The 21,211-nt window shown below is 45.5% G+C and overlaps 2 protein-coding genes across 5 annotated transcripts in view; one reads left to right on the top strand and one right to left on the bottom strand.

The window, feature by feature from the left end:
- Positions 1–1,639: 1,639 nt before the first annotated feature.
- Positions 1,640–5,799, top strand: ALKBH2 (alkB homolog 2, alpha-ketoglutarate dependent dioxygenase). Of its 2 annotated transcripts, none has more exons than XM_081287436.1 (4): positions 1,640–1,728; positions 2,919–3,388; positions 4,348–4,546; positions 5,493–5,799. In XM_081287436.1, the coding sequence occupies exons 2-4, from the start codon at positions 3,109–3,111 to the stop codon at positions 5,794–5,796; spliced, it is 783 nt and encodes a 260-aa protein (XP_081143562.1). In that variant the 5' UTR covers positions 1,640–1,728; positions 2,919–3,108; the 3' UTR covers positions 5,797–5,799. The 2 variants fall into 2 exon arrangements, with proteins under 2 accessions (XP_081143562.1, XP_081143563.1); XM_081287437.1 differs by lacking the exon at positions 1,640–1,728 and adding an exon at positions 1,791–1,959.
- An 824-nt stretch (positions 5,800–6,623) lies between these two features.
- Positions 6,624–21,211, bottom strand: part of USP30 (ubiquitin specific peptidase 30) — a 32,030-nt gene continuing 17,442 nt past the window's right edge. For 2 of the 3 annotated variants that reach the window (XM_081284681.1, XM_081284682.1), the window contains exons 8-13: positions 13,433–13,492; positions 12,823–12,909; positions 12,136–12,216; positions 11,819–12,038; positions 9,451–9,571; positions 6,624–8,647 (exon numbers count right to left, since the gene is read on the bottom strand). In XM_081284681.1, the coding sequence (XP_081140807.1) occupies positions 8,383–8,647; positions 9,451–9,571; positions 11,819–12,038; positions 12,136–12,216; positions 12,823–12,909; positions 13,433–13,492 (834 nt within the window). In that variant the 3' untranslated portion in view covers positions 6,624–8,382. The remainder of the gene's footprint in view (positions 8,648–9,450; positions 9,572–11,818; positions 12,039–12,135; positions 12,217–12,822; positions 12,910–13,432; positions 13,493–21,211) is intronic. The other variant, XM_081284683.1, reaches the window with a different exon arrangement.

The following is a 21,211-nucleotide window of genomic DNA, read 5'->3' as shown; positions in this document are numbered from 1 at the left end:
ACTCTTTCTTAGTTAAATGCCCAAGTCCTCTCTCTGCCTCAGGGCCTGGTGCTCCAATTGCTCAGCTGTAAAAAAAAGGGACGGGCCCCACAGGGAGTGGCAGGATGAAAGCGAGCCTTCTCTCCGTTACTTGTTGAACTGCTATACAGATCTCAACCACTTTTCACAGCCTGCTTTGCTAGGCTTTGCCTTATCTTCCAGGTTTGGAGCTGACTTTAAGGTCACCGAGGTCAAACCCCAAACTGTTCACCCTCTAAAAGCACCATGGTCCCCCTCCTCCCCCAACACACACCTGGGTTCCCTCTCCCATCCCTCCCCGGGGGTTCAAACTATCAATATCTTGGAGCTGGGGATGTGGCTCAAGCGGTAGCGCGCTCGCCTAGCATGCGTGCGGCCCGGGTTCGATCCTCAGCACCACATAAAAAATAAATTAATAAAAATATTGTGTGTCCCTCTACAACTAAAAAAATTTTTTTAAAGCACCATTGTTAAATGAAAGAAGTCACACCCAAAAAGTTATGTATTGTATGATTCCATTCATATGAAATTCAGGAAAATGCAAACTAGAGGGATAGAGGAAAGAACAAAGTTGCCAGAGACTGGGTAAGGAGCAAAAGCTGACAACTAAAAGATGGGGGGAATTTCTGTGATGATGAAACTGTTCTATATCTTAACCACCTTCCCCCAATTTTTTTTTTTTTTTTTTTGGTAGTTGTAAATGGACAGAATGCCTTTATTTTATTTGTTTGTTTCTATGTGGTGCTAAGGATCGAACCAGGCAAGCGCTCTGCCACTGAGCTACAGCTACAGCCCTACACCCCCCACACATTTTTAATAGGTGTAATATCATTGTACATACCGAGGGGATTTGTTGTTACATATTTGCACATGTACACAATACACAATATAACAATCTAATTTGGCCAGTACTGTTATATATCTTGATTGTGGTGATTGATGAACCCAGCCTAATTCCATTTTAAGATTGGGAGCCATCTCATCACAAAGTCATGAAAAGTTAATTTCTGTTTTACTACAAATTACTGAGCTTTCTAAACTTGTTTGGAATTCCTGCCAGTGCCTTGAACTCACCCATGCCTCGCTTTCCCTGACCAGATAACAACCCTCTCTAAAATCTCAGTGGCACTTCATAAATTCTGATGTTGAGAATTTACTCCCATGTAGATCATTAATCTATCTGACTTTTTACTATGCTTGTCAAAATCCTTTTGGCTGTAAGTTCTCAAGACACCCCCGTTTGCAACTTTTTGTGCTATAAAACCTTGTTCCTGGAGAGCTGGGGGGCTGATCTCTAGCCCAGGGTTTTGGAGAGAAACAGTCCCGGCCAGCTCCGGTGTACACAAATAAAAGCTTGCTTTAATTTGATTTAAAATTGGAGTCGGTGGCCTTTTCTTTGCGTCGTGTTTCAACAGTGATTATAAAGTATTGTAGCTTTGTCAAAATTTGCAGAACTGTATACCAAGAAGTTTTAAAACAAAGCCCCCAACTTCATTGCAACTTCCTCTCTTGGCAGGGGTTGTAGTCCCCACTTTACAGATGAGGCAGTTAAGCCCAGATGTGGCAGACAAAGCAGTGCCTGCGATGCATCCAGGGGACGACAGGTGGCGCCAGGAGGTCAGCGGCCACTGAGTTTACGAATGCGCCTGCGCTTCCCAGCTTGCCTCCGGAGACCTACGCGCAAGCGCGACCTGAGCTGCAGCGGGAGGGGTGAGTGTGTTTTCCCGCCGGCTGCGACTTCCTGAGGTTTTTTCCCTGATTCTGAGCCACGCAGGGGGCAGTCCGGGGGTGTAAAGAGAGCTCTCCAGCTCCCACCGCACTCACGTGTTACAGTTCTTATTTTCTATCAGAAGGGGAGGAAGGTTTGGCCGTAATTAATTGACATTTGGATTCCGGGTCTTTTCCCCTTGAGTGTCGCCGTATTGACCTGTTTTAATGCTGGTGAGAAAGAGGGAAGCCAGGTGTCTCTTCCTCAGCAAAGTGGACAGGAATAGAGAACCTGCATTTGTGGGTGACTTTGACAAAACTCCCTGTCCTCTCCCTCTGGGCGTCATTTTCCCTGTCTGGAGTTTCCAAACTTGACTGCAAATACTGATTCCCACGGGGAGGCGTGTTCTTTAAAAATTTTCCGCGTGGGGGTGAAGTGCAAGTGCCAGGTTTTGACACCGCCGGTTAGCGGTGTCCTGCTTCCCACATATTGAGGTTTGAACATTAGAGGAGCACGCAGAGGCAAGCGTATGAAGCAGGGTTTATTTAAAAAGGGGGAACATGGACTTCTCCCGCCAGGGAGAAGGGGGCCACAGCTGGTCTCCTGGTATCACAAGACGGGAGGTGTTCTTCCCTTTTTCTATGTCCCAGGCTTCCTTTGATCTCCAGCCTTTCTCCCCTTATCTTTCTCCTTCTTGCAGACGTGACTAGTCCCAGGAATGCTCGTGGGTGGCCAAAAGGTGGGAAATAGGTGGGCTGAGGGGGAAGGGCAGGATGGAGTAGACAGGACACATTAACAACCTTAGGGAGGGGAAGTTCCTGGGACAGGTTACCTTGGCAACAGGGTGGAGCAGGGGCAGGTTCTTGATAAGACCCCTCAAGGGACAGTCTCCAACTTCCCAGACTCAAAATTGACCTTCTAGATCCGACCTGACTCAGTTTACCTGTCTACACTGACTGCGTGTCTTGATTCCGGCTTTTTTTGCAAGCTTTTCAGCTGATCCCATTTCTCACCTGGTTGGTATTTTTGTCTTTGTTGTTTGTTGTTTGGGTGCTCAGGATTGAACCCAGTTGCTTACACGGTGCTCTAAGCACATGCTGTACCACTCAGCCACACTCCTAGCCAGCTGTTTTGATGTGCTGCCAGAAGGTCCCTAGGGCTCTTCCAGCTGAAACTGTTTCCTTTGTTGCAGACCCTGAGATTGAACCCAGGAACTCAAACATTCTAGACACCGAAGGGCCTTCCATTGAGCTCCATCCCCAAATAGAAGCATTGCTGTGGGACCCCTTCAAAACCGACCTACTAAGTTTTCATCAGGGACAGAGCTTGGGCACTCTTCCTGGGTGTCTTGCTGCTGACATCCTCTTCCGTGGAGGGAAGGGATGGACAGATTCCTGGGGAAGGAGGTTCAAGGGAGCCTTTTGGGAAAGCTGGAGGAGCAAGAGCAGAGCACAGAAGAAGGAGCTACCCTGGGCAACGACAAAGGACACACCAGGAAGAGGCCCAGGAGAGAACCCCCGGGGAATGCCGCCCACTTGGCAGGCTCCAGCTGGCGACACATTCGCGCCGAGGGCCTGGACTGCGATTACACAGTCTTGTTTGGCAAAGCAGAGGCAGACGAGATTTTCCGACAGTTGGAGGAAAAAGTGGAATATTTTACAGGTAAGCAGAAGATGTGTGTGTGGGTTTCAAGGCTTGTTTCCTACAACCCATGATGTTATATTAGGAGAAATCTGACCTTCAGGGCCATTACTGATGGGCTTGCTAATGGAGTCAACAAATACTCTCGGTGCTACTCTGGGCTTGGGATACAACCTGGGAAAAACAGGATCGCCTGGCCACTGACAGTTGACCAGAGTGCATCTACCTGGCTACTGACTAGAATCACCTGGGAAAGTTCAAAAGCAATCATAGAAAAAACCCAAAGCCGAAGCTGAGGCTGTTGCTCAGTGGTAGAGAGCTTGCCTTAGCATGTGTGAGGCCCTGGGTTTGATCCCCAGTAAAATTTTTTTTAAAAAGCTGGGGTTCTACAGGAGACCTAGTGAATCAGGATAGCTAGGGTCCAGCCTGGGCATCAGTGTTTTTTAAAAAGCTTCCAGGACAGGAAGTGGTAGAATGTGATTCTGGGGTGTATGTTGCTACTCCAGACTCTCATGGGGGCCCACGCTGCAATCTGGTTTCTAAGGCATTTCCAGGTGATGAGGAGGCTGCTGGTCTGGGAACCACAGGCTAAGAACCCCCCATGATGCCGTCACGGGATCTGGCCCAGCATGAGCTGCACAATCTCCGCCTTCCATGGAGTGACAGGTTGACACAAACTGCCTATCATGAAAACCTCATTGTGCTCAGAGTTCAGTCTCTGTTCTGCTCCTAAAGGCAATTAAATTACCGTGTTCAAGAATTGACCTCAGAAAGAAGGGCAAGAGTGGTTTTACATAAAACTTTGGCAAGCCATTGTGATTTTTGAGGAGGTGTATTACAGAACAGGGCATTTCATGACATTGGAGGACAGAGGGACATGCCATTCCTGTTTTCCTTCCCTTGCTCTCCCGAGTACTCAGAGGGTGTGTCGCCTGCCTCTCTGGGTCCGAGGGCTGACACTGCTGTTTTTTTCTGCACAGGTGCACTGGCCAGGGTCCAAGTGTTTGGGAAGTGGCATTGTGTGCCAAGGAAGCAAGCCACATATGGTGACGCTGGACTGACCTACACGTTTTCAGGCCTTACGCTGTCTCCAAAGCCCTGGATCCCAGTTCTAGAGTGCATCCGGGATCGTGTCTCTGGGTTGACAGGACATACCTTCAACTTCGTGCTCGTCAACAGGTGACGCCTCCCTTGTCTGGTGGAGTAAGTTTTATAGCCTTCTGTCTCCTCCAAAAGGAAGTGTTCAGGGCTCCCCCATACTTGGTCCTGCACAGCAAACCATCCAGTAGCACACAAGGGACATCATGGTGGGAGAACGCAAGCCCAGTCGTCCTTCAGGGAGCTTAGGCAGCAGCAGGAGGGAAGGGTGATTAACTCCTGGACAGACAGCTGGGCAGGGTCATTTGGGACCGTGGGGAGTGTGGTGGGGATAGTCAAGCAGGCTGATTTGAATGAGTAGCTGAGGAAAGGTTGGGGCTCAGGGTTTCTGAGCAGCAGCAGGACTGTGAACATCATAGGTTGGGTAATTTGTTGCCCAGGGCTGATCTGTGCATTGTAGGACTGAGAGCGTCCCTGGCCACCATCAGGGGATGCCAGTAGCACCTTATGCCATCAGAGCAGCCAGAAATGTGTCCAGACATTGCCCAGTATCTCCTGGGGCAACATCACCCTGGCTGAGAACCCTGGGCAGAGGAGAAGGACCCACTTTAGATGAGATGGTTAGGGGAGGGCTCACGGAGACACCTGAGCTGGTAACTAACTGGAGAGCTCAGGCCAGGCACCCAGAGAAGCCCAGAGCACCTGTGGAGCAGGAATACTCCTGGTGTGGGCAGAAAGCAATGAGGGAGGGAGGAAGGGATGCGGGGTGCTCTCGAGTGGCCAGGGGCCAGAATGTGCCAGGAACAGAAGTTTATTCTGTATGGAGGGAGGAAATCCTTTTACGTGACAGGAAGGTTTCCATGCATGAGCCAGGGGCTGATGAGACGTGCTGTCGGCCTGCTTTAGGAGAGGTTACCCATGTAGATGCCCCAGGTCGGCCTCACCTGCAGAGCCAGGGAGGCACTCAGGCCCTGCAGGGACAGCCTCCAGAAGGTCATTCTGAGCGGTGCCTGTTTTCTCATTGCAGGTACAAAGATGGCTGTGACCACATTGGGGAGCATCGAGACGATGAGAGAGAACTGGCGCCCAGGAGCCCCATCGCCTCTGTCTCCTTTGGTGCCTGCAGGGACTTCTGCTTCCGGCACAAGGACTCCCGAGGGAAGAACCCCCACCGGAAGCTAGAGGTGGTCCGGCTGCAGCTGGCCCACGGAAGCTTACTGATGATGAACCCCCCGACCAACACCCACTGGTATCACAGTCTTCCCGTGCGCAAGAAGGTTCTGGCTCCGAGGGTCAACCTGACATTTCGTAAAATTTTGCCTAAGAAATAAAAACGTTTTTAACATGTTTCTTTTTGTATTTTTTTTTTTTTTTTTTTTTGTCTAAGAGGGAGCTGGTGTTACTTTACAGGAGCAGGTTAAGGAAAGCATAGTGAATTATAAAAGAATACCAGTTGATTTTTTCCTAACAAAATGATTCTTTTATTGCTATAATACATAGCAGATACAAAAGTACCTTTAGCAAATACATAAATCAGTTATTATAGCCTAGACTACTAATTTAACTTAGGCTTTTCCAAAAAGAAGCTACTGACTTTGTAAATAACTTAAAACAAGAAATCAGATTATTCTGCTGCTACTTAATGCCTAATAATTTACAAAATGACAAAATGAGGAAGTTAGCGTTCAGACAGGTTGTCATTCACATTTACAGCCTTCACTCACACCCCAGCCTCTGGCCAAGGAGCTCCTCCCAACCCGCTGTTGGATCCTTGAATGCCAGTTTCCCGGGGTTGCAGAACAGCAGTTAGTCAGAGCTACAACTGTGCAGTGCAGCTCACGGTCACACGACCTGGTGTTTGTGTCACTGGATTTCAATAAAACTGGTGCATTCAGTTCCACATCAATGCTGAGGTCTGCACTGCACGGACCAGGTGGTTCAAGCTCCTGCTTTCACACTGACATTGGTGGCTCCGAGAACCTTCACAGTATATTCTATTGGCAGGGAGAGTCCCCAAGTCCTTAGGATGCACACTGGCCCAGCTGAATGGTGACCACCTGGGCTTCTTGCACTGTCAACTAATGCCAACGCACATCTGGAAGCTCACCCCAGGTGGAGGGAGCACAGTTCTTTTATTTATTTTTTTGGTACCAGGGACTGGTACCAGGATTTTTTGGTACCACTGAGCCAAATCCCCAGCCCTATTTTGTATTTTATTTAGAGACAGGGTCTCACTGAGTTGCTCAGCACCTCGCCGTGGCTGAGGCTGGCTTTGAACTCACCATCCTCCTGCCTCAGCCTCTGGAGTCCAGGGGCATGCCCAGCAGGAGCACAGTTCTTGGCCTGACTTCTGGTGATCTTTTGTATTGGTCTGATTCCAAATGTTTTCTCTGAAGAGTCAGTTTGAATTTGGCATCTTTTTTAAAAAATCACAAACCTAGCTTAAACTCGGTACTATTGTGTCATCAAAATTCCTTCAGCCCTGGGTTGCATTCATGAGACTTATCTGAAAAGGGAAGAAAATGCTCAATATATTCTTTTTGTATTAGGCTACTGGGAATGAATAAATTCAGAATGTGGGCCAAAACAAAATGATGATGCCTAATGTCGGCTGTATTTGTGTTTCAGAAATCAAACTGCTTTCTTCCTTCTGTGGGAAGGACTGGAATTTTTTTTTTTTGGGGGGGGGGTTGGTACCAGGCATTGAACTCAGGGGCCCTTGACCACTGAACCACATCCCCAGCCCTATTTTGCATTTTATTTAGAGACAGGGTCTCACTGAGTTGCTTAGCGCCTCACTTTTGCTGAGGCTGGCTTTAAACTCTCGATCATCCTGTCTCAGCTTCCCGAGCTGCTGGGATGATAGGCGTGTGCCACTGCGTGTGGCAGGATTGAACTTTTTCGGTCATCTAATCTAACCCTTCACTTTATAAATGAGGAAACAGGTCCAGCAAGACTGCAGCCCATATACAGCGCGCATCCTAATCCAGCTCTCCAGCTGAGGCAGGGATGAGCTCACACAGCCCCAAGACCCTGCCTGTAGGCCTTCAGAGCTCCTGCACAGGCAATAAATAACACGGAAGTAACCGTCCTCGTGTAATGGTTTTCTATATGGCAGAAGACACAGGGGTTGCCCAGATACAGAGACGCTGTCCGGTCTGGCTTTCATAATGTACGGTTTTCATAATGTACTATGATCACATCTCTTGGTGTAATACACAAAAGAGAAAAGCAACGAGCGTTTCACTTACATTGACTGACAAAGTCGTGAAAGAGCGCCCAGGGCGGGGAGACTTGGCAGATGTATCTTTAAGACATAGAAAGAATCAAAAGGTTAGAAAAAGGCATACAAAGAGGGAGAGGAGCTCTTCAGGCATTTTGCAACTGCTCTTTGATATCCTCTGAGTGACCTGGAAGGAACAGGGCCTTCAAAAACTGTTTCTAGGACTCTTAGATCATGTCTCTTTCTCAGAATGGTTGGGCTACAAAAGCAATCGAAAGTGAAAGGCACTTTTTCTTCTAAATTGTTGCCTTTAATGATTTCACTAATTATGTCAACAATTTTTAGGGGCCTGCTTATTAAAAATAAAAAATCTATGTTGAAATGTCAGAGGATTAGGAAGGTGACTGCCCTCTGAGAACACCTCACATGTTACAATATAGAAAGGTGGTTTCTGGATCTGGTAGCTTTTAATTACTTGAATCAGATGAGTAAAAAGACACTCTAGACACAGGGACACTCTCCGGCTGCCGGCCCTTCCAGAGCTACTAGCAGGGCTGGGGGTGGGGGCCTCCTCCACGGAGCCCACTTTTGGAACACGCCGCAAGCTCTGGGGGTCTGCTTGCGCGACACACACAGCACAGCTGGCTTCTATCCTGGATGGCACGGACCAGGCCATCAGCTCGGGCCAGGGCAGTCACTCTTCAGACTTGTACTCCTGGCCCTGGTGCTGCACCCTGGAGAGGACCCGCTCGTAGAACAGCAGGTACGCGCTGGAGGACAGCACCTCCTGCAGGCTGGCCTTGCGGACAGTGTCGTCGGAGATCCACAGCCACTGGTTACTGGTTGACAGAGGGTTCTTGGCCGAAGGTGGGGACCGTCGGTAAGTGACAAAGTGTCCAGAGTGCATGTCTCCATGGTGGACGACCACTGCCATCAGCCGGAAGAGGTACGTGGAGGAGCTGAAACGCCGGGTTCACAGTTAGGACTCTCACACAGGCAGAAGGACAAGAACCGCAGGTGTTAAACACAGGGGGTCAGCACAGCAGTGCACTCACACGACACCACACCCTAAAGCCATGGAAATACAGACCCCATTTACTGGCCAGGCAGGATGTCCACACTGAGGGTGGCGGGGAGAACCCTGAGTGTGCACAGGTGTATACACACAGACACACAGCACTTTTGTTTCGTGTTTTGAAAGGGGCCTCTCTGTGTTGACGAGGGTGGCCTGGAGCATACACTTCAGCGTCCCCAGAAGCTGGATTACAGGCCCCTGCCCCCGCCTACACACAGCTCCTACAGTGTTGGACTCTACAGATGTAATGGGTTATCTAATCAATCCAAGAAATTTAAAATTTTCTTCTTTATATACATACATATACACACATACGTATACATTCTATGTACTTTTTTTGGGGGGGGGTACCAAGGATTGAACTCAGGGGCACTTGGCCACTGAGCCACATCCCCAGCCCTATTTTGTATTTAATTAGAGACAGGGTCTCACTGAGTTGCTTAGGGCCTCACTTTGGCTGAGGCTGGCTTTGAACTTGGGATCCTCCTGCCTCAGCCTCCCCAGCCACTGGGATTACAGGTGTGCACCACCAAGCCCAGCTTCTATGTACTTTCATAATTCCTAGATAGGAATGTGTAATAATTAATCTCTAAATTGTCATTAATTCATGTCGGTGAAAAGTTAGCATCAGAAAGTGAGACAACGGCTCATGATGAATAAAGAACGTGTTTCTGAAGAGCAGCTCACCTGTAGTCAGGAACAACTGGGAGAGGAAAGGGCAATGGGGGTGGCAGGGTTGGCAACAAAGACGGGGAACAGGCGCCATTCATAAAAATCTGTGTTTTGGGGGCCCCTGGCTGATTCAGAACTGCAAGAGAAAAAGGCCTAAATCAGTGAACACCAGCAGTGGCTCTCAGCAAACAAATATGGTTTTGACTGCCTTGAAAATGAGCTCCCTATAATGCCACAAAGAAAACAATAGTTCCTTTTGAACTAAATTAATTCATAAAATTCCCTACCCTTCAGTCCCTCTTTTAAATCCAAGTAGGAAAAGCGTATCAAGCCCCAGATCGAGTGCTGGCCTTGATAACTGTGTGGATCATTTAGATTCCCATTCCCATTGGCAAACAACAGGTACCAAAGTAAAGCAGTACTTATTTACTTGGTACCAGGGACTGAACCCAGAGGTGCTTAGCCACTGACCACATCCCCAGCCCTTTTTCACTTAGAGACTGGGTTTCACAAGTTGCTAGGGCCATCAAGAGTTGCTGAGGCTGGCCTTGAATTTGTGATCCTCCTGCCTCAGGCTCCTGAGTGGCTGAGATTGTAGGCGGGTGGCCCAGCACCTGGTAAGCAGGGGTTAATTTATTGGCTTTTGTTGGCTTTTGACTTGATCCAAGGTCTCTCGACCTGGCACTACAGACACTCTGGGCTGGGCAACTCTTCATTGTGGGGGATGTGCTATGTTACAGGGTGTTTTGTTTTGTTTTGTTTTAGAGAGAGGAGAGAGAGAGAGAGAGAGAGAGAGAGAGAGAGAGAGAGAATTTTTTTTTAATATTTATTTTTTAGTTCTCGGCAGACACAACATCTTTGTTGGTATGTGGTGCTGAGGATCGAACCCGGGTCGCACGCATGCCAGGCGAGCACGCTACCGCTTGAGCCACATCCCCAGCCCCTGTTACAGGGTGTTTTGTGACAGCCAAAAATGTCACTAGACATTGCCCAAAGTCTTCCATCGCTTCATGCTGAGAACCACTGATGTAAACATCATATTTTTTAAAAAACCCTGTCTGCTTCTAAAGAACACCAACATGTGGCAGCATTAACACTTATGAGTCATGGGTAGCATCACTAGGGGGACATTTCCATCCCTTTTCAGCTCAAGCATCATGTCTGGGGGCTCTCCTGTACCACATAATTCACACTGGCATCTAGAACAGAGCCGCGTGCTCTGGGCACCAGCAGGCTGCCCCTCAGTCAGGGCTGGCGCAGGCTGGGGCAAGAGAGCTGTGATGCCAAACAAGGGTCAGGGACTGGCTTCCCTGCCTCAGGGTTCCTGATGTGAATCCAGGGCCTGGTGAGGGAGAACCAGGTACAGTCTCCTCGGATGAGGTCTTGCCAGGCCGTGCAATTGTGGTTGTGAAAAAAGAACCAAAGGAGGGAGGGACCTCAGTCCACACACAGTGTGGGAGTCAGGAGGACAGTCCCGATCACCTGGGGGCAGCATGCAGGGGGTGGGTTCAGGCATGGAGCCTACAAGTCGGTGGGTCTTCCTCACCTACAACTCCAAAGAACCCAATGGGCTGCACAAGACACCTTCAAACACCATCCCGACCCACACTGCAGGCCAGATCACCAGCTGCTGGGTGCCCTGGGCCAACTGTGAACCACAGGGAGCCTCCAGTTTCTCATGGGTGACCTTGCCTAATGGGGACCCATTTAACAATTAACCTCAGACGAGGACAGTAACAGAATGAGATCAACAATCCAGTAAAAAGTCCTGTGAACCCAAATAAGATGTTCAGCCAGGACGTTTACCCCGCCACATACTCCTTGTATAAATGCGATGACTTGTTTTAGGGGCCAGGAGAAAGAAATGCAAATTCACTGGAATGATCGGAGTCAGTTACTGTTTAGTCCAAAGATGAAAAAGAAGTCTGCAATCTTGAGCTTTCCTCCTGTACTTTTTCATCTATAATGGAATTTTAAGAACTGTTTCTGATTACTGTGTAATTTTTTTGTGTGTGTGTGGGGGGGGAACGGTTCTAGAGATTGAACCCCAGGCCTTATGCATGCCAGGCAAGCGTCCTGCTACTGAACTACATCCCCAGCCCTCATTACTGTACAATTTTAACCTCTTTAAGAAATCTTGGCTGGGGTGTAGCTCACGGGTATCACACCTGCCTAGAATTCATGAGGTCCTGGGTGGGATCCCAGCACCAGCACCACACATAAAAACAAACAAAAAACCCCTTTTCTACCCCCGAACCTGCTGTTCCCAAGAATTCTGAGTAACACTGTATAAGCCTTGTGCTCAGATTATGGGGAAGCCAGAATGTGGTGCTGCCAAACCCCTGCTCTGTGCTGAGGAAAGGTGGTTGCTTCGGGCACACACCTGGTTTGGGGGCGGCTGGCCCGTCCTGCAGTTCCAGCGCAGGCCCCGGGCTCTCCTTCAGTTTAGGGTGGTGCTGACTGGGCCTGTGGCCCAGGAGCCGGTACTTGTAGATGTCCATCATCAGGAACTCATTAAACTGCACGTGCTCGTGCCGCTTCAGAGGCGTGCCATGACTGGACCAGCTCAGCCGCTGCAGGTGGATGCACAGACACTGCGGGAGCTGCGGAGGGAGAGGAAGAGGAAAGGGCGGGACGTTTCAGGGCAGGATAGGGGATCCCTCCAAAGCAAAGTCAAGCTGGTGCGAAGGGTGGGCTCACCTTCCCTAGTTTTAACTGTTTAACAAAAGTGGTCCTCTGGTGCTCCACCTTTTCCCCATTCAAGGTTCCTTTTGCCTCAATCTGAAATGGAAGTAACAACATTTCTCTGTGAAAACCCTGAACAGGACATCTATGGAGGGCAGCGACGGGGCTGGTGCATCTGACTGGCACTGGACTGCTACCTGCTGAAATCAACTCAGTGCCCAATTATTTGCAAACTGTTCCCACTGATCCTCTTGATTGTTAAATAACGGTAGCCATGGAGGGAGGAGAAAAATGAGGAGTCAAAACTGAAACTCTGGCATGAAATCTATCTTGTCTTCTGTCTTCAAAAATTCGGTCCACACAATTCCTCTCCATTCAAAGGGTGAAATGCAGTCACATGGGGACTCAGGCGGACAGCACAGAGAAAAGGCAGGGCACGAGAGAAAGGGGAGTGGAGAAAACTGCGTCTCCCAGCTCCAGCCTAACCTGCATGCTTCTTTAAACACGCTGTGGATGAGACGAAACTCATCTGGGAAACAAACTCCTTGGGCAGTCACTTTCCAAACCAGGTCGGGTGGAAATGGCAGGGACTGCACACATCCTCTGGGCTCAGGCAGTCAGAGGAGCTGAGGCCAGCAGTGTGAGGGGTACTACGGGAGCTCACGTGCCAGCTGGGAGATGCCACTGGGATTCAAGGCATACCTTTGTACAGTTGTCACACACAACATCGCGCACGGATTCCGAGGAGATGAAGTGGTGAAGGCAGTGGTCCAGGGTCAGGGGATGACCCTACAGCATGAGAAGAAAATTAGAATAATTCAAAGAAGAGCTGTACTGAACTCGCAGGTGGCTGGGTGGAGCTCAGAGCTGCTCAATTATTTGCAAATTGAACCCAGGCAACAGAGCCCCGCAGACACAACTGGATGTCTCCTGTACAAAGGTGGAGCTCAAAGGATCTGGCACTGCGACTACTGACCCATCTAAGAGTACAAGGATAAAAGGCCATGGAAAATTATGGACTTCCATGATCTGGACGTCTAAATCTATGTTTTATGTGTCTTTAAATCTGAGGGGTGTGTGTGTGCACATGTGTGGTGTTTGATGAAAAAGCCAAATTTCCTGCAGCAAGACAAAAAACCTCCATGTTTTCTCCCCCATGATCAGGCCCTGGTGCCACACCCTAGAGTTAAGAATTGTGTGACTGACTACCTGTCTGAATAACACACAGGATCTGAGCTACATAAAGTGCCTTGAAGATCTTTCAGATTGAAATATTTGCAAAACATACCCCAAATCAACCAGAGGTACATACCCAAGTGGCAGCTGGAATACTTAGTGAAAGGCTATCAAAGGTATCAAATCGAACAGGACTCTGAAACAAACATTGCAGGAAAAAAAAAAAAAAAAAAAAAAAAACCTTAGATTCCATGCAACAGATGGAATGTATGTGCCTGTGAGACACTTTAGTACATATTTATTCATTCTGCAGTCCTGGGCATTGAACCCAGGAGGACTTGACCACTGAGCCTCACTCAAGCCCTTTTCAGTTTTTATTTTGAGACTGCGTCTCTTTAAGTTGCTGAAGCTGGCCTTGAACTTGGGATCCTCCTACCTCGGCCTCCCCAGTTGCTAGGATTACAGGCATGAATTGCTGTGCCTGGTTTAATTTAATTTAGATGCTCACATTTAACATAAGAAAACATAATGTGCTCAGAAGAAAATTCTATTAACAACAACCTTATAAACCTAAGCAATGTGGGAGTGGGGTGTAGCTCAGCACAGAGTACTTATTCTGCATACATGCTTGAGGCCCGGGTTCACTCCCAGCACCACAGAAACAAAACAAACAAATTCAACAGCAACAATAATACTACAGAATAGCCTGAAAAAACTTTAAGATCACATACCTGACCCAGCAACATGGGGATCTTATCTAAGGAAATAACCACAGACATAACTACAAGGATTTAGTTTCTGCCAGCTCTTAATTGGTAGAAGAACGTGTGATTATGTGAAATGATGTTTATATGATTAGTTGAAAAAGTCAGATGATAAAACAGGATAAGCTCCCTGCTTTTGGTAGCAGCGGGGGAGCCTGGCTAGACATGCCCCTTTTCAGCCAACAACCATAAAACATGGACCCAGTAAAACAAAACCATCTGAATGATTGCCAGAAGCTGGCAGAAACTAAAATGACACGCCGTGTGCCCTATTTTGCCTGCTCTGCACAACGCCGGGTGGCAAAAGCAGCAATCTTACAGGCCTAAGTTGTCGAAGGCCAAGTTCAGGGCTGGTAAAAAGACACAGACAAATCCCAGAAAGAGGGCAGCCAAGAGAGGAGGATCTCCAAAACCTGTGGGTAGATCCTGCCCAGTCTCAGAGCTGATCCTGGATGGCACCAGCTCAGGGCCGAATGCAGGGAGCCTGGCAAAAGGGAGCATCTGGAAGGAAAACACCTGAGCAGAGACTGCGGCCCTCAGGCAGAAGAGGGAGGGTCTGGAATCTGAGCCCCGTCAAATGAACTGACTGCCAGGGCAAAATCCATTTTCCTTCAGAGAAACAACACAATCCAGTCTCTACTACAATATAAAATATGCAATAAAAATGACTGAATACACAATACAAAGAAGGGAAAATGTGACCCATGGTGAAGTGAAAAGGAGGTGACCTAGATGTTGAAATTAGCCCAGGAGGACCTCAGAGGTGTTGTAAATATGCTCAAGGTCAGAAAGGGGAAACATAGTTACAGTGCACGGACAAATGGAGGACCTCAGCAGAGACATGGAGACTATTGAAAAGAAGGAAATTCCATAACTAAAGAGAACTAAAATGGAAAATGTTCTGGACAGGCAAAGACCGTGGATGGAGGAGTCAGCAAACTTAAAGATGGGTCAATAGAAATGACTGAGTTTGTAGAACACAGAGGGAGGGCTGGGGATGTGGCTCAAGCGGTAGCGCGCTCGCCTGGCATGCGTGCGGCCCGGGTTCGATCCTCAGCACCACATACAGACAAAGATGTTGTGTCCGCCAAATACTAAAATAAATAAATAAATAAATTCTCTCTCTCTCTCTCTCTCTCTCTCTCTCTCTCTCTCTCTCTCTCCCCCCCCCTTTCCTCTCTCTTTAAAAAAAAAAAATCTCTCTCTCTCTCTCTCCTCTCTCACTCTCTCTTAAAAAAAAAAAAAAAAAAAAAAAAAAAGAACACAGAGGGAAAAGACGATGAGAAATGAACATGGCATCAGTGACCCGGGGAACCACACATCAGCAGCCTGGTGAGTCCACAACAGGCAAGACGACTGGGCAAACAACGGCCAAGCTCCAAACTTTGGTGGAACACAAAAACACAGATTGTAGGAACTCAGAAAACCCCAAGCAGGATAAATCTTAAGAAAACTATCTACACACAGGATGAACAAAAGAGAAAACCTTGTAAGCAGAAGCTTTAGAAAAATGATATTTTAAATTCAGAAGAAAATATGAATGACACACTTTTTGAAAAAAATGCCCAGAAGAAAACAACGTCTTTAAAATAACATATTTAAAGTACACCAAAGCATGATAAAAGCAACAAGGTCAACTCCAAATTCTATAGACAGCAAAATTATTCTAAAAGAGCAAAACAATAATACTTTCATAGACATGAGTCTGCCACCACTATACCCACAAGAAATATGAAGGGGATTTTTTGAGGCTGAAAAGAAAAAACATCAAATGGTTTTAGATCTACAGGCAACAACGAAGAACACCAAAAATGGTAAATATGAAATATTTTCCCTTCAATTTGTTAAAAACACATCTAAGTATTTAAAGCATGTTATAACCCAATATTGTGGAGTTTATAATGCACAAAAGACTGGATAGCAAAAGTTCTCACACACACACCCTGTTTTTGATGTTCTTCAATGTTTCCTACAGATCTTTTTTGGGGGGTACCAGGATTGAATGTAGGGGCACTAGACCACTGAGCCACATCCCCAGCCCTATTTTGTATTTTATTTAGAGACAGGGTCTCACAGAGTTGCTTAGTACCTCACTTTGCTGAGACTTGCCTTGAACTCTCGATCCTCCTATCTCAGCCTCCTGAGCACTGGGATTACAGGCATGCTCTACTGTGCCTGGCTCTGTTTCCTGTAGATCTAAGTCCATTTGATGTTTTTTTCCCTTCAGCCTAAAATGATCCCAATTAACATTTCTTATAGGTCTAGTTGTGGCAGATACACTGATATTTCATGTCTATAAAAATATTTTGATCAGCTCTGATTTTTGAAGAATACATATATGTATATATGAACATACACACATATATACACAGATGTGTGTGTGTGTATGTGTATATATATATATATATATATATATATATATATATATATATATATTCACACATACACATACATACATGTATACACACTTTTTGTTGTTGTTGTTTGTTTTTATGTGGTGCTGAGGATGGAACCCAGGTTCTCAACTGTCCTAAGCAAGCACTTTACCACTGAGCCACAACCCCAGTCCCACATCCCTGGCCCTTTTTATTTTTTATTTTGAAATAGGGTCTCACCAAATTTCTGAGGGTCTTGCTCAGTTGCTGAGACTGGCCTCGAATCTGCCATCCTCCTGCCTCAGCCTTCCAAGTCTCTGGGATTACAGGTTTGTGCCACCACACCCAGCAAAATTATATATTTCTAAACATTCCAATACTTTACATAAAAGAGTAGATACTGACTCTAAATAGGCTATGATATGTGTAAAATTACATGAGTAATCACATATACACAAAAAGGCCAATAACAGAATTCCAAAAAGTATTGATTAACCCAAAAGAAGCCAGAAAGAAGAAACAGAGGAACAAGAAATGTGTAAGCCAAATAGAAATATGTAAGACAATTTACAAAACAAATGGTAAAGTGGCAGACCTGAATCTAAGCATATGAATACTTACAATAAATGTAAATGGACTAAACACTCCAATTAAAAGGCAGATTCTCAAGCTGAATAAAAGAGCAAGACCTAATTATATGCTATCTATAAAAATCTATACTTTAACTACAAAGACAAAGGTTGAAAATATGAAGAAAGAAAAGGACATACCAAAAAAACACTAGTAAGATGAAAATGAATCAAACAGACTTGATTTCATGGAAATAGGTGAGTCAGAGATGAAGAGGACATTTTATTAAGACAGTAAGAGTCAATTTCTCATAATATATATGCTTGTGCACCAATAAAAAATGTGGAAAAGGGCTGGGGCAGGGGCTCAGTGGTAGAGAGCTTGCCTAGCACATATGAGGCACTGGGTTCAATCCCCAGCACCACATAAAAATAAATAAATAGAATAAAGATATTGTAACCATCTACAATAAAAATATTTTTAAAAATGTGGAAAAAGTATGTGTGCCTGTATCTCGTAGCAAAGTGTAAACAGAACCATGAACTAAGGGAAGAAACAAAAATTCTATCAAATATTTAAGGAAGAAATAATACCAATGTTAAACAAAATTGTTCAGGAACAGAGGGAATACCTCTTATTTCATGAGGCCAGCATGATCCTAGCAAAGTCTGATGAAGACATTACAAGAGAAGAAAATTGAAACATTAACCTTCCTCATAAATAGTCACATAGCCTTTAGAAAATATTAGAAATCATATCCAGCAGAACATCATAATTAAACGAGTTTTAAAAATTCAAGGCTGGTTTAATGCTAGAAAAAAATTAAAACTGCCTTTTCACACATTAATGGGATAAAAGAATAAAATATGATAATCTCAACAGACATGGGAAAAGCATGACAAAATTCAATCATTATTCCCCGTAAAAACTTGCAGCAGGGCTGGGCTGTGGCTCAGTGGCAGAGCACTTGCCTCGCATGTGTGGGGCACTGGCTTCCATCCTCGGCACCACATAAAAATAAATAAAAATAAAGATACTGTGTCCATCTACAGCTAAAAAAATATATATATAAAAAAAAAACCTCACAGCAAACTAGGAACAGCAGGAAACTTTCTCAGTACAATAAAGCTAATACCAATCTCAGTTATAAAACACCAAAGACTTGGTTCTTAAGATCTGAAACAAAACAAGGATGTCTGCAATGGCCACTCTTGAGCAACTCTGTACAGAGGTCCTCGCCAGAACAGAAGGCAGAGAAAATAAATAGGTAAACAGCGTGAAGATTGGACAGGAAGAACTAACAGTGTTCACGTCCACAGACATGATTATATACATATGATCTACAACAAAACTTCCACAACTGACACATGAAGCTTTCTCAAGATACAAGGTTCATAAACAACTGTGTTTTTATAAACTACTACTGGCAAACAACCAGGAAATAATTTTTGGGTGTGGTACTGAGGACTGAACCCAGAGCCCCACATGTGCTAGGCAAGCACTCTACCACTGAGCTGTATCCCCTACCCTTTTTATTTTATTTTGAGATAGGGTCTCACTAAGTTGCCCAGGCTGGCCTTGAACTTGCCATCCTCCTACCTCAGCCTCCTGAGTAGCTGAGATTACAGGTGTTGCCACCTCACTTGGCTGGGAAATAAGAAAACTTTAATTCCACTTTACAATAGCTTTAAAATAAAAATAAAATGCAATGAAAAAATAGGAGGGAAGAGTGGGTGACTTATAAAATAAGGCATGTCAAGGAGCTGTGGTGTATCAGCCTTATTTTTTTTTCAACACCTCAGACTTCAGGGTAACTCCAATCAAAACAAGACAGCAAAGGAAATAAACAATAAAACAAAAAGGTAACATGCAGAATGGCTGGAAATATTTGCAAACGATGAATCTGAAAAGGGGTTAATATCTAAAATGAATAAGGAACTCATACAAGTCAACAATAAAAAAAAGAAAACTCCCCCCAAAACAAACAAGACAAGTAACATCATTAAAAATTGGGCAAAGGCCCTGTAAACACTTCTCCAAAGGTGACAGAGAAACGGCCAACAGGGCCCTGAGTGCTCAACATCACTACCCGTCAGGGAAACGCAAATCTAGACCCCAACTACAACATTGCCTCACACCTATTTGGAAGGTTGTCATTAAAAAGACAAGAGACACCAAGTGCTGGCAAGGTGTGGAGGATGGGGAACTCCTTATGCTGCTGTGGGAATGCAAACTGACGCAGTCTTAATGGAAAACCATGGAGACCCCTCAAAAAGTTAAAATTAGAATTACCATGTGCCCCAGGAATTCCTCTTCTGGGCAGATACCCAGAGGAGACCGAATCACCCCTCGCATTAGTCTGGACGGCCAAGATTCCAAAACTATCTAGGTGTCTGTCAATGGATGGGTGGAAAAAGAAAATGTGGTGCATGTGTGTACACACATACACAAACAAATACGTACAGCAGAATAGTACTGACCATAAAAAAGAAGGAAACCCTGCCATTTTGTGATACCGCAGGTGCACCCAGGGGACATTACATGCTGACTGACGTCATCCAGACACAGAAAGACAAATACCACATGATCACGCTACAGTATGAATCTAGACTCCAAAGTCGAATTTACAGAAGCAGAAAGTAGAATGGTGACTACCAAGGCGGGGGTGCCAGGGACACTGCCACAAACCTCCATCTACAAGGCTCATGGTCCGGGTCCTGCACACAGCACAGTGACTACAGCTAGTATTGTACTGTGTCCTGTTTTCTGAGATAGGAGTTCAAGTGCCTTTACTGCACATACACGAAAAGGTGACCACACCAGGAGATGCATGTGTTGAACAGCATGACTGTGGTGACCATCTCACAGGGCACACGTTTATCAAGCCATTGCTTTATACCCCTTAAATAGACACGATTTCATCAGTTATGCCCCAGTAAAGCAGGGAAAACACCTATAGAGAGACACTACTCCATAGCTATAAGGACGGCTGCAATCAAAAGTCAGCCTGCACAGGGGCGGTGAGCTGTGAAGAACGGGAGCCCTCAGCATGTGGCTGGGGGAGAGTCAGTGGTGCAGCCACCTTAGAAAAGACCAGCAGTTTCTCAAAAGGTTAAAATGGAATTACCACATTAGGCAGCAATTCCACTTCTAGGTATATATATACTCCCAACTAAATTGAAAACATATTTCTACATAAAAGTTTGCACACAAAAAGCTCGTATACCCACCACGAACACCCACAGAATGGGACTCTAACTAGAATAAGATATATCCCATGCTTGTATGATTTTTTTCAAAATGGATTCTGCTGTCATGTATAACTAAAAGGAACCAATTAAATAAACAACAACGTGTATACAACAGTTTCCAAAATGAAAACAATACAAATGCCCATCAATTGATGGATTTAATAAACAAAATGTGGTTTATCTGTGCAATGCAATATTATTTGACAATAAACAGGAATGCAGTCGTACACGCTACAATGTGGAAGAATCTTGAAAATATTATGCTAATGAAAGAAGCCAGACATGAAAGGCCATATGTGGTATGATTCCATGCATCTGAAATGTCCTGAACAGGCAGATCCACTGAGATGGAAGGTCAATCAGTGGTTGCCAGAGGTGGGGAGATGGAGAGGATGGGGAGACACTGATAATGGGCATGAGGTTTATTTTGAGGAGAGGGGAGATGTCTAAAGTTGGCAGAAGTGACAGTTGGAAAATATTTTTATTATGTTGAAAATTTTCCATAATAAAAATTACTTTGGGGCTAGGGCTGTAGCTCAGTGGTAGAGTGCCTGCCTTGCATGCATGAGGCCTAGACTAGGTTCAATCCTCAGCCCCACATAAAAATAAATAAATAGAATACAGATATTGTGTCCATCTACAACCAAAAAACTATTTTTAAAAAATTACTTTGGGTTGGGGTTGTGGCTCAGTGGCAGAGTGCTTGCCTTGCATATGTGAGGCACTGGGTTCAATCCTCAGCACCACATAAAAATAATAAGCAAAATAAAGATATTGTGTCCATGTATAACTATAAAATATTTGAGAAAAGATGAAACTTTCTAAAAAAAAATTACCTTAACATATCAAATGCAAACAAAACCAAACCCTCCAGTCCTAGAATCTATGCGTCCACTTTAGCATAAACTCAACCTCAGGACTCAAAATTCTGCTGATTCACAATAGATCTGCTGCT

Source organism: Spermophilus citellus (genome assembly GCF_964194105.1).
Source record: "Spermophilus citellus genome assembly, chromosome: 3".
Taxonomy (NCBI): Eukaryota; Metazoa; Chordata; class Mammalia; order Rodentia; family Sciuridae; genus Spermophilus; species Spermophilus citellus.
The sequence above is the reverse complement of the archived record's forward strand: the minus strand, read 5'-3'. Positions and strand labels throughout refer to the sequence as shown.

Excerpts from the sequence above, each read along its gene's own strand:
- ALKBH2 (XM_081287436.1), top strand. The coding sequence starts at position 3,109 with ATGGACAGATTCCTGGGGAAGGAGGTTCAAGGGAGCCTTTTGGGAAAG. Across the intron at positions 3,389-4,347 it reads AAAAGTGGAATATTTTACAG|GTGCACTGGCCAGGGTCCAA; the intron begins GTAAGCAGAAGA and ends TTTTCTGCACAG. Across the intron at positions 4,547-5,492 it reads AACTTCGTGCTCGTCAACAG|GTACAAAGATGGCTGTGACC; the intron begins GTGACGCCTCCC and ends TTCTCATTGCAG.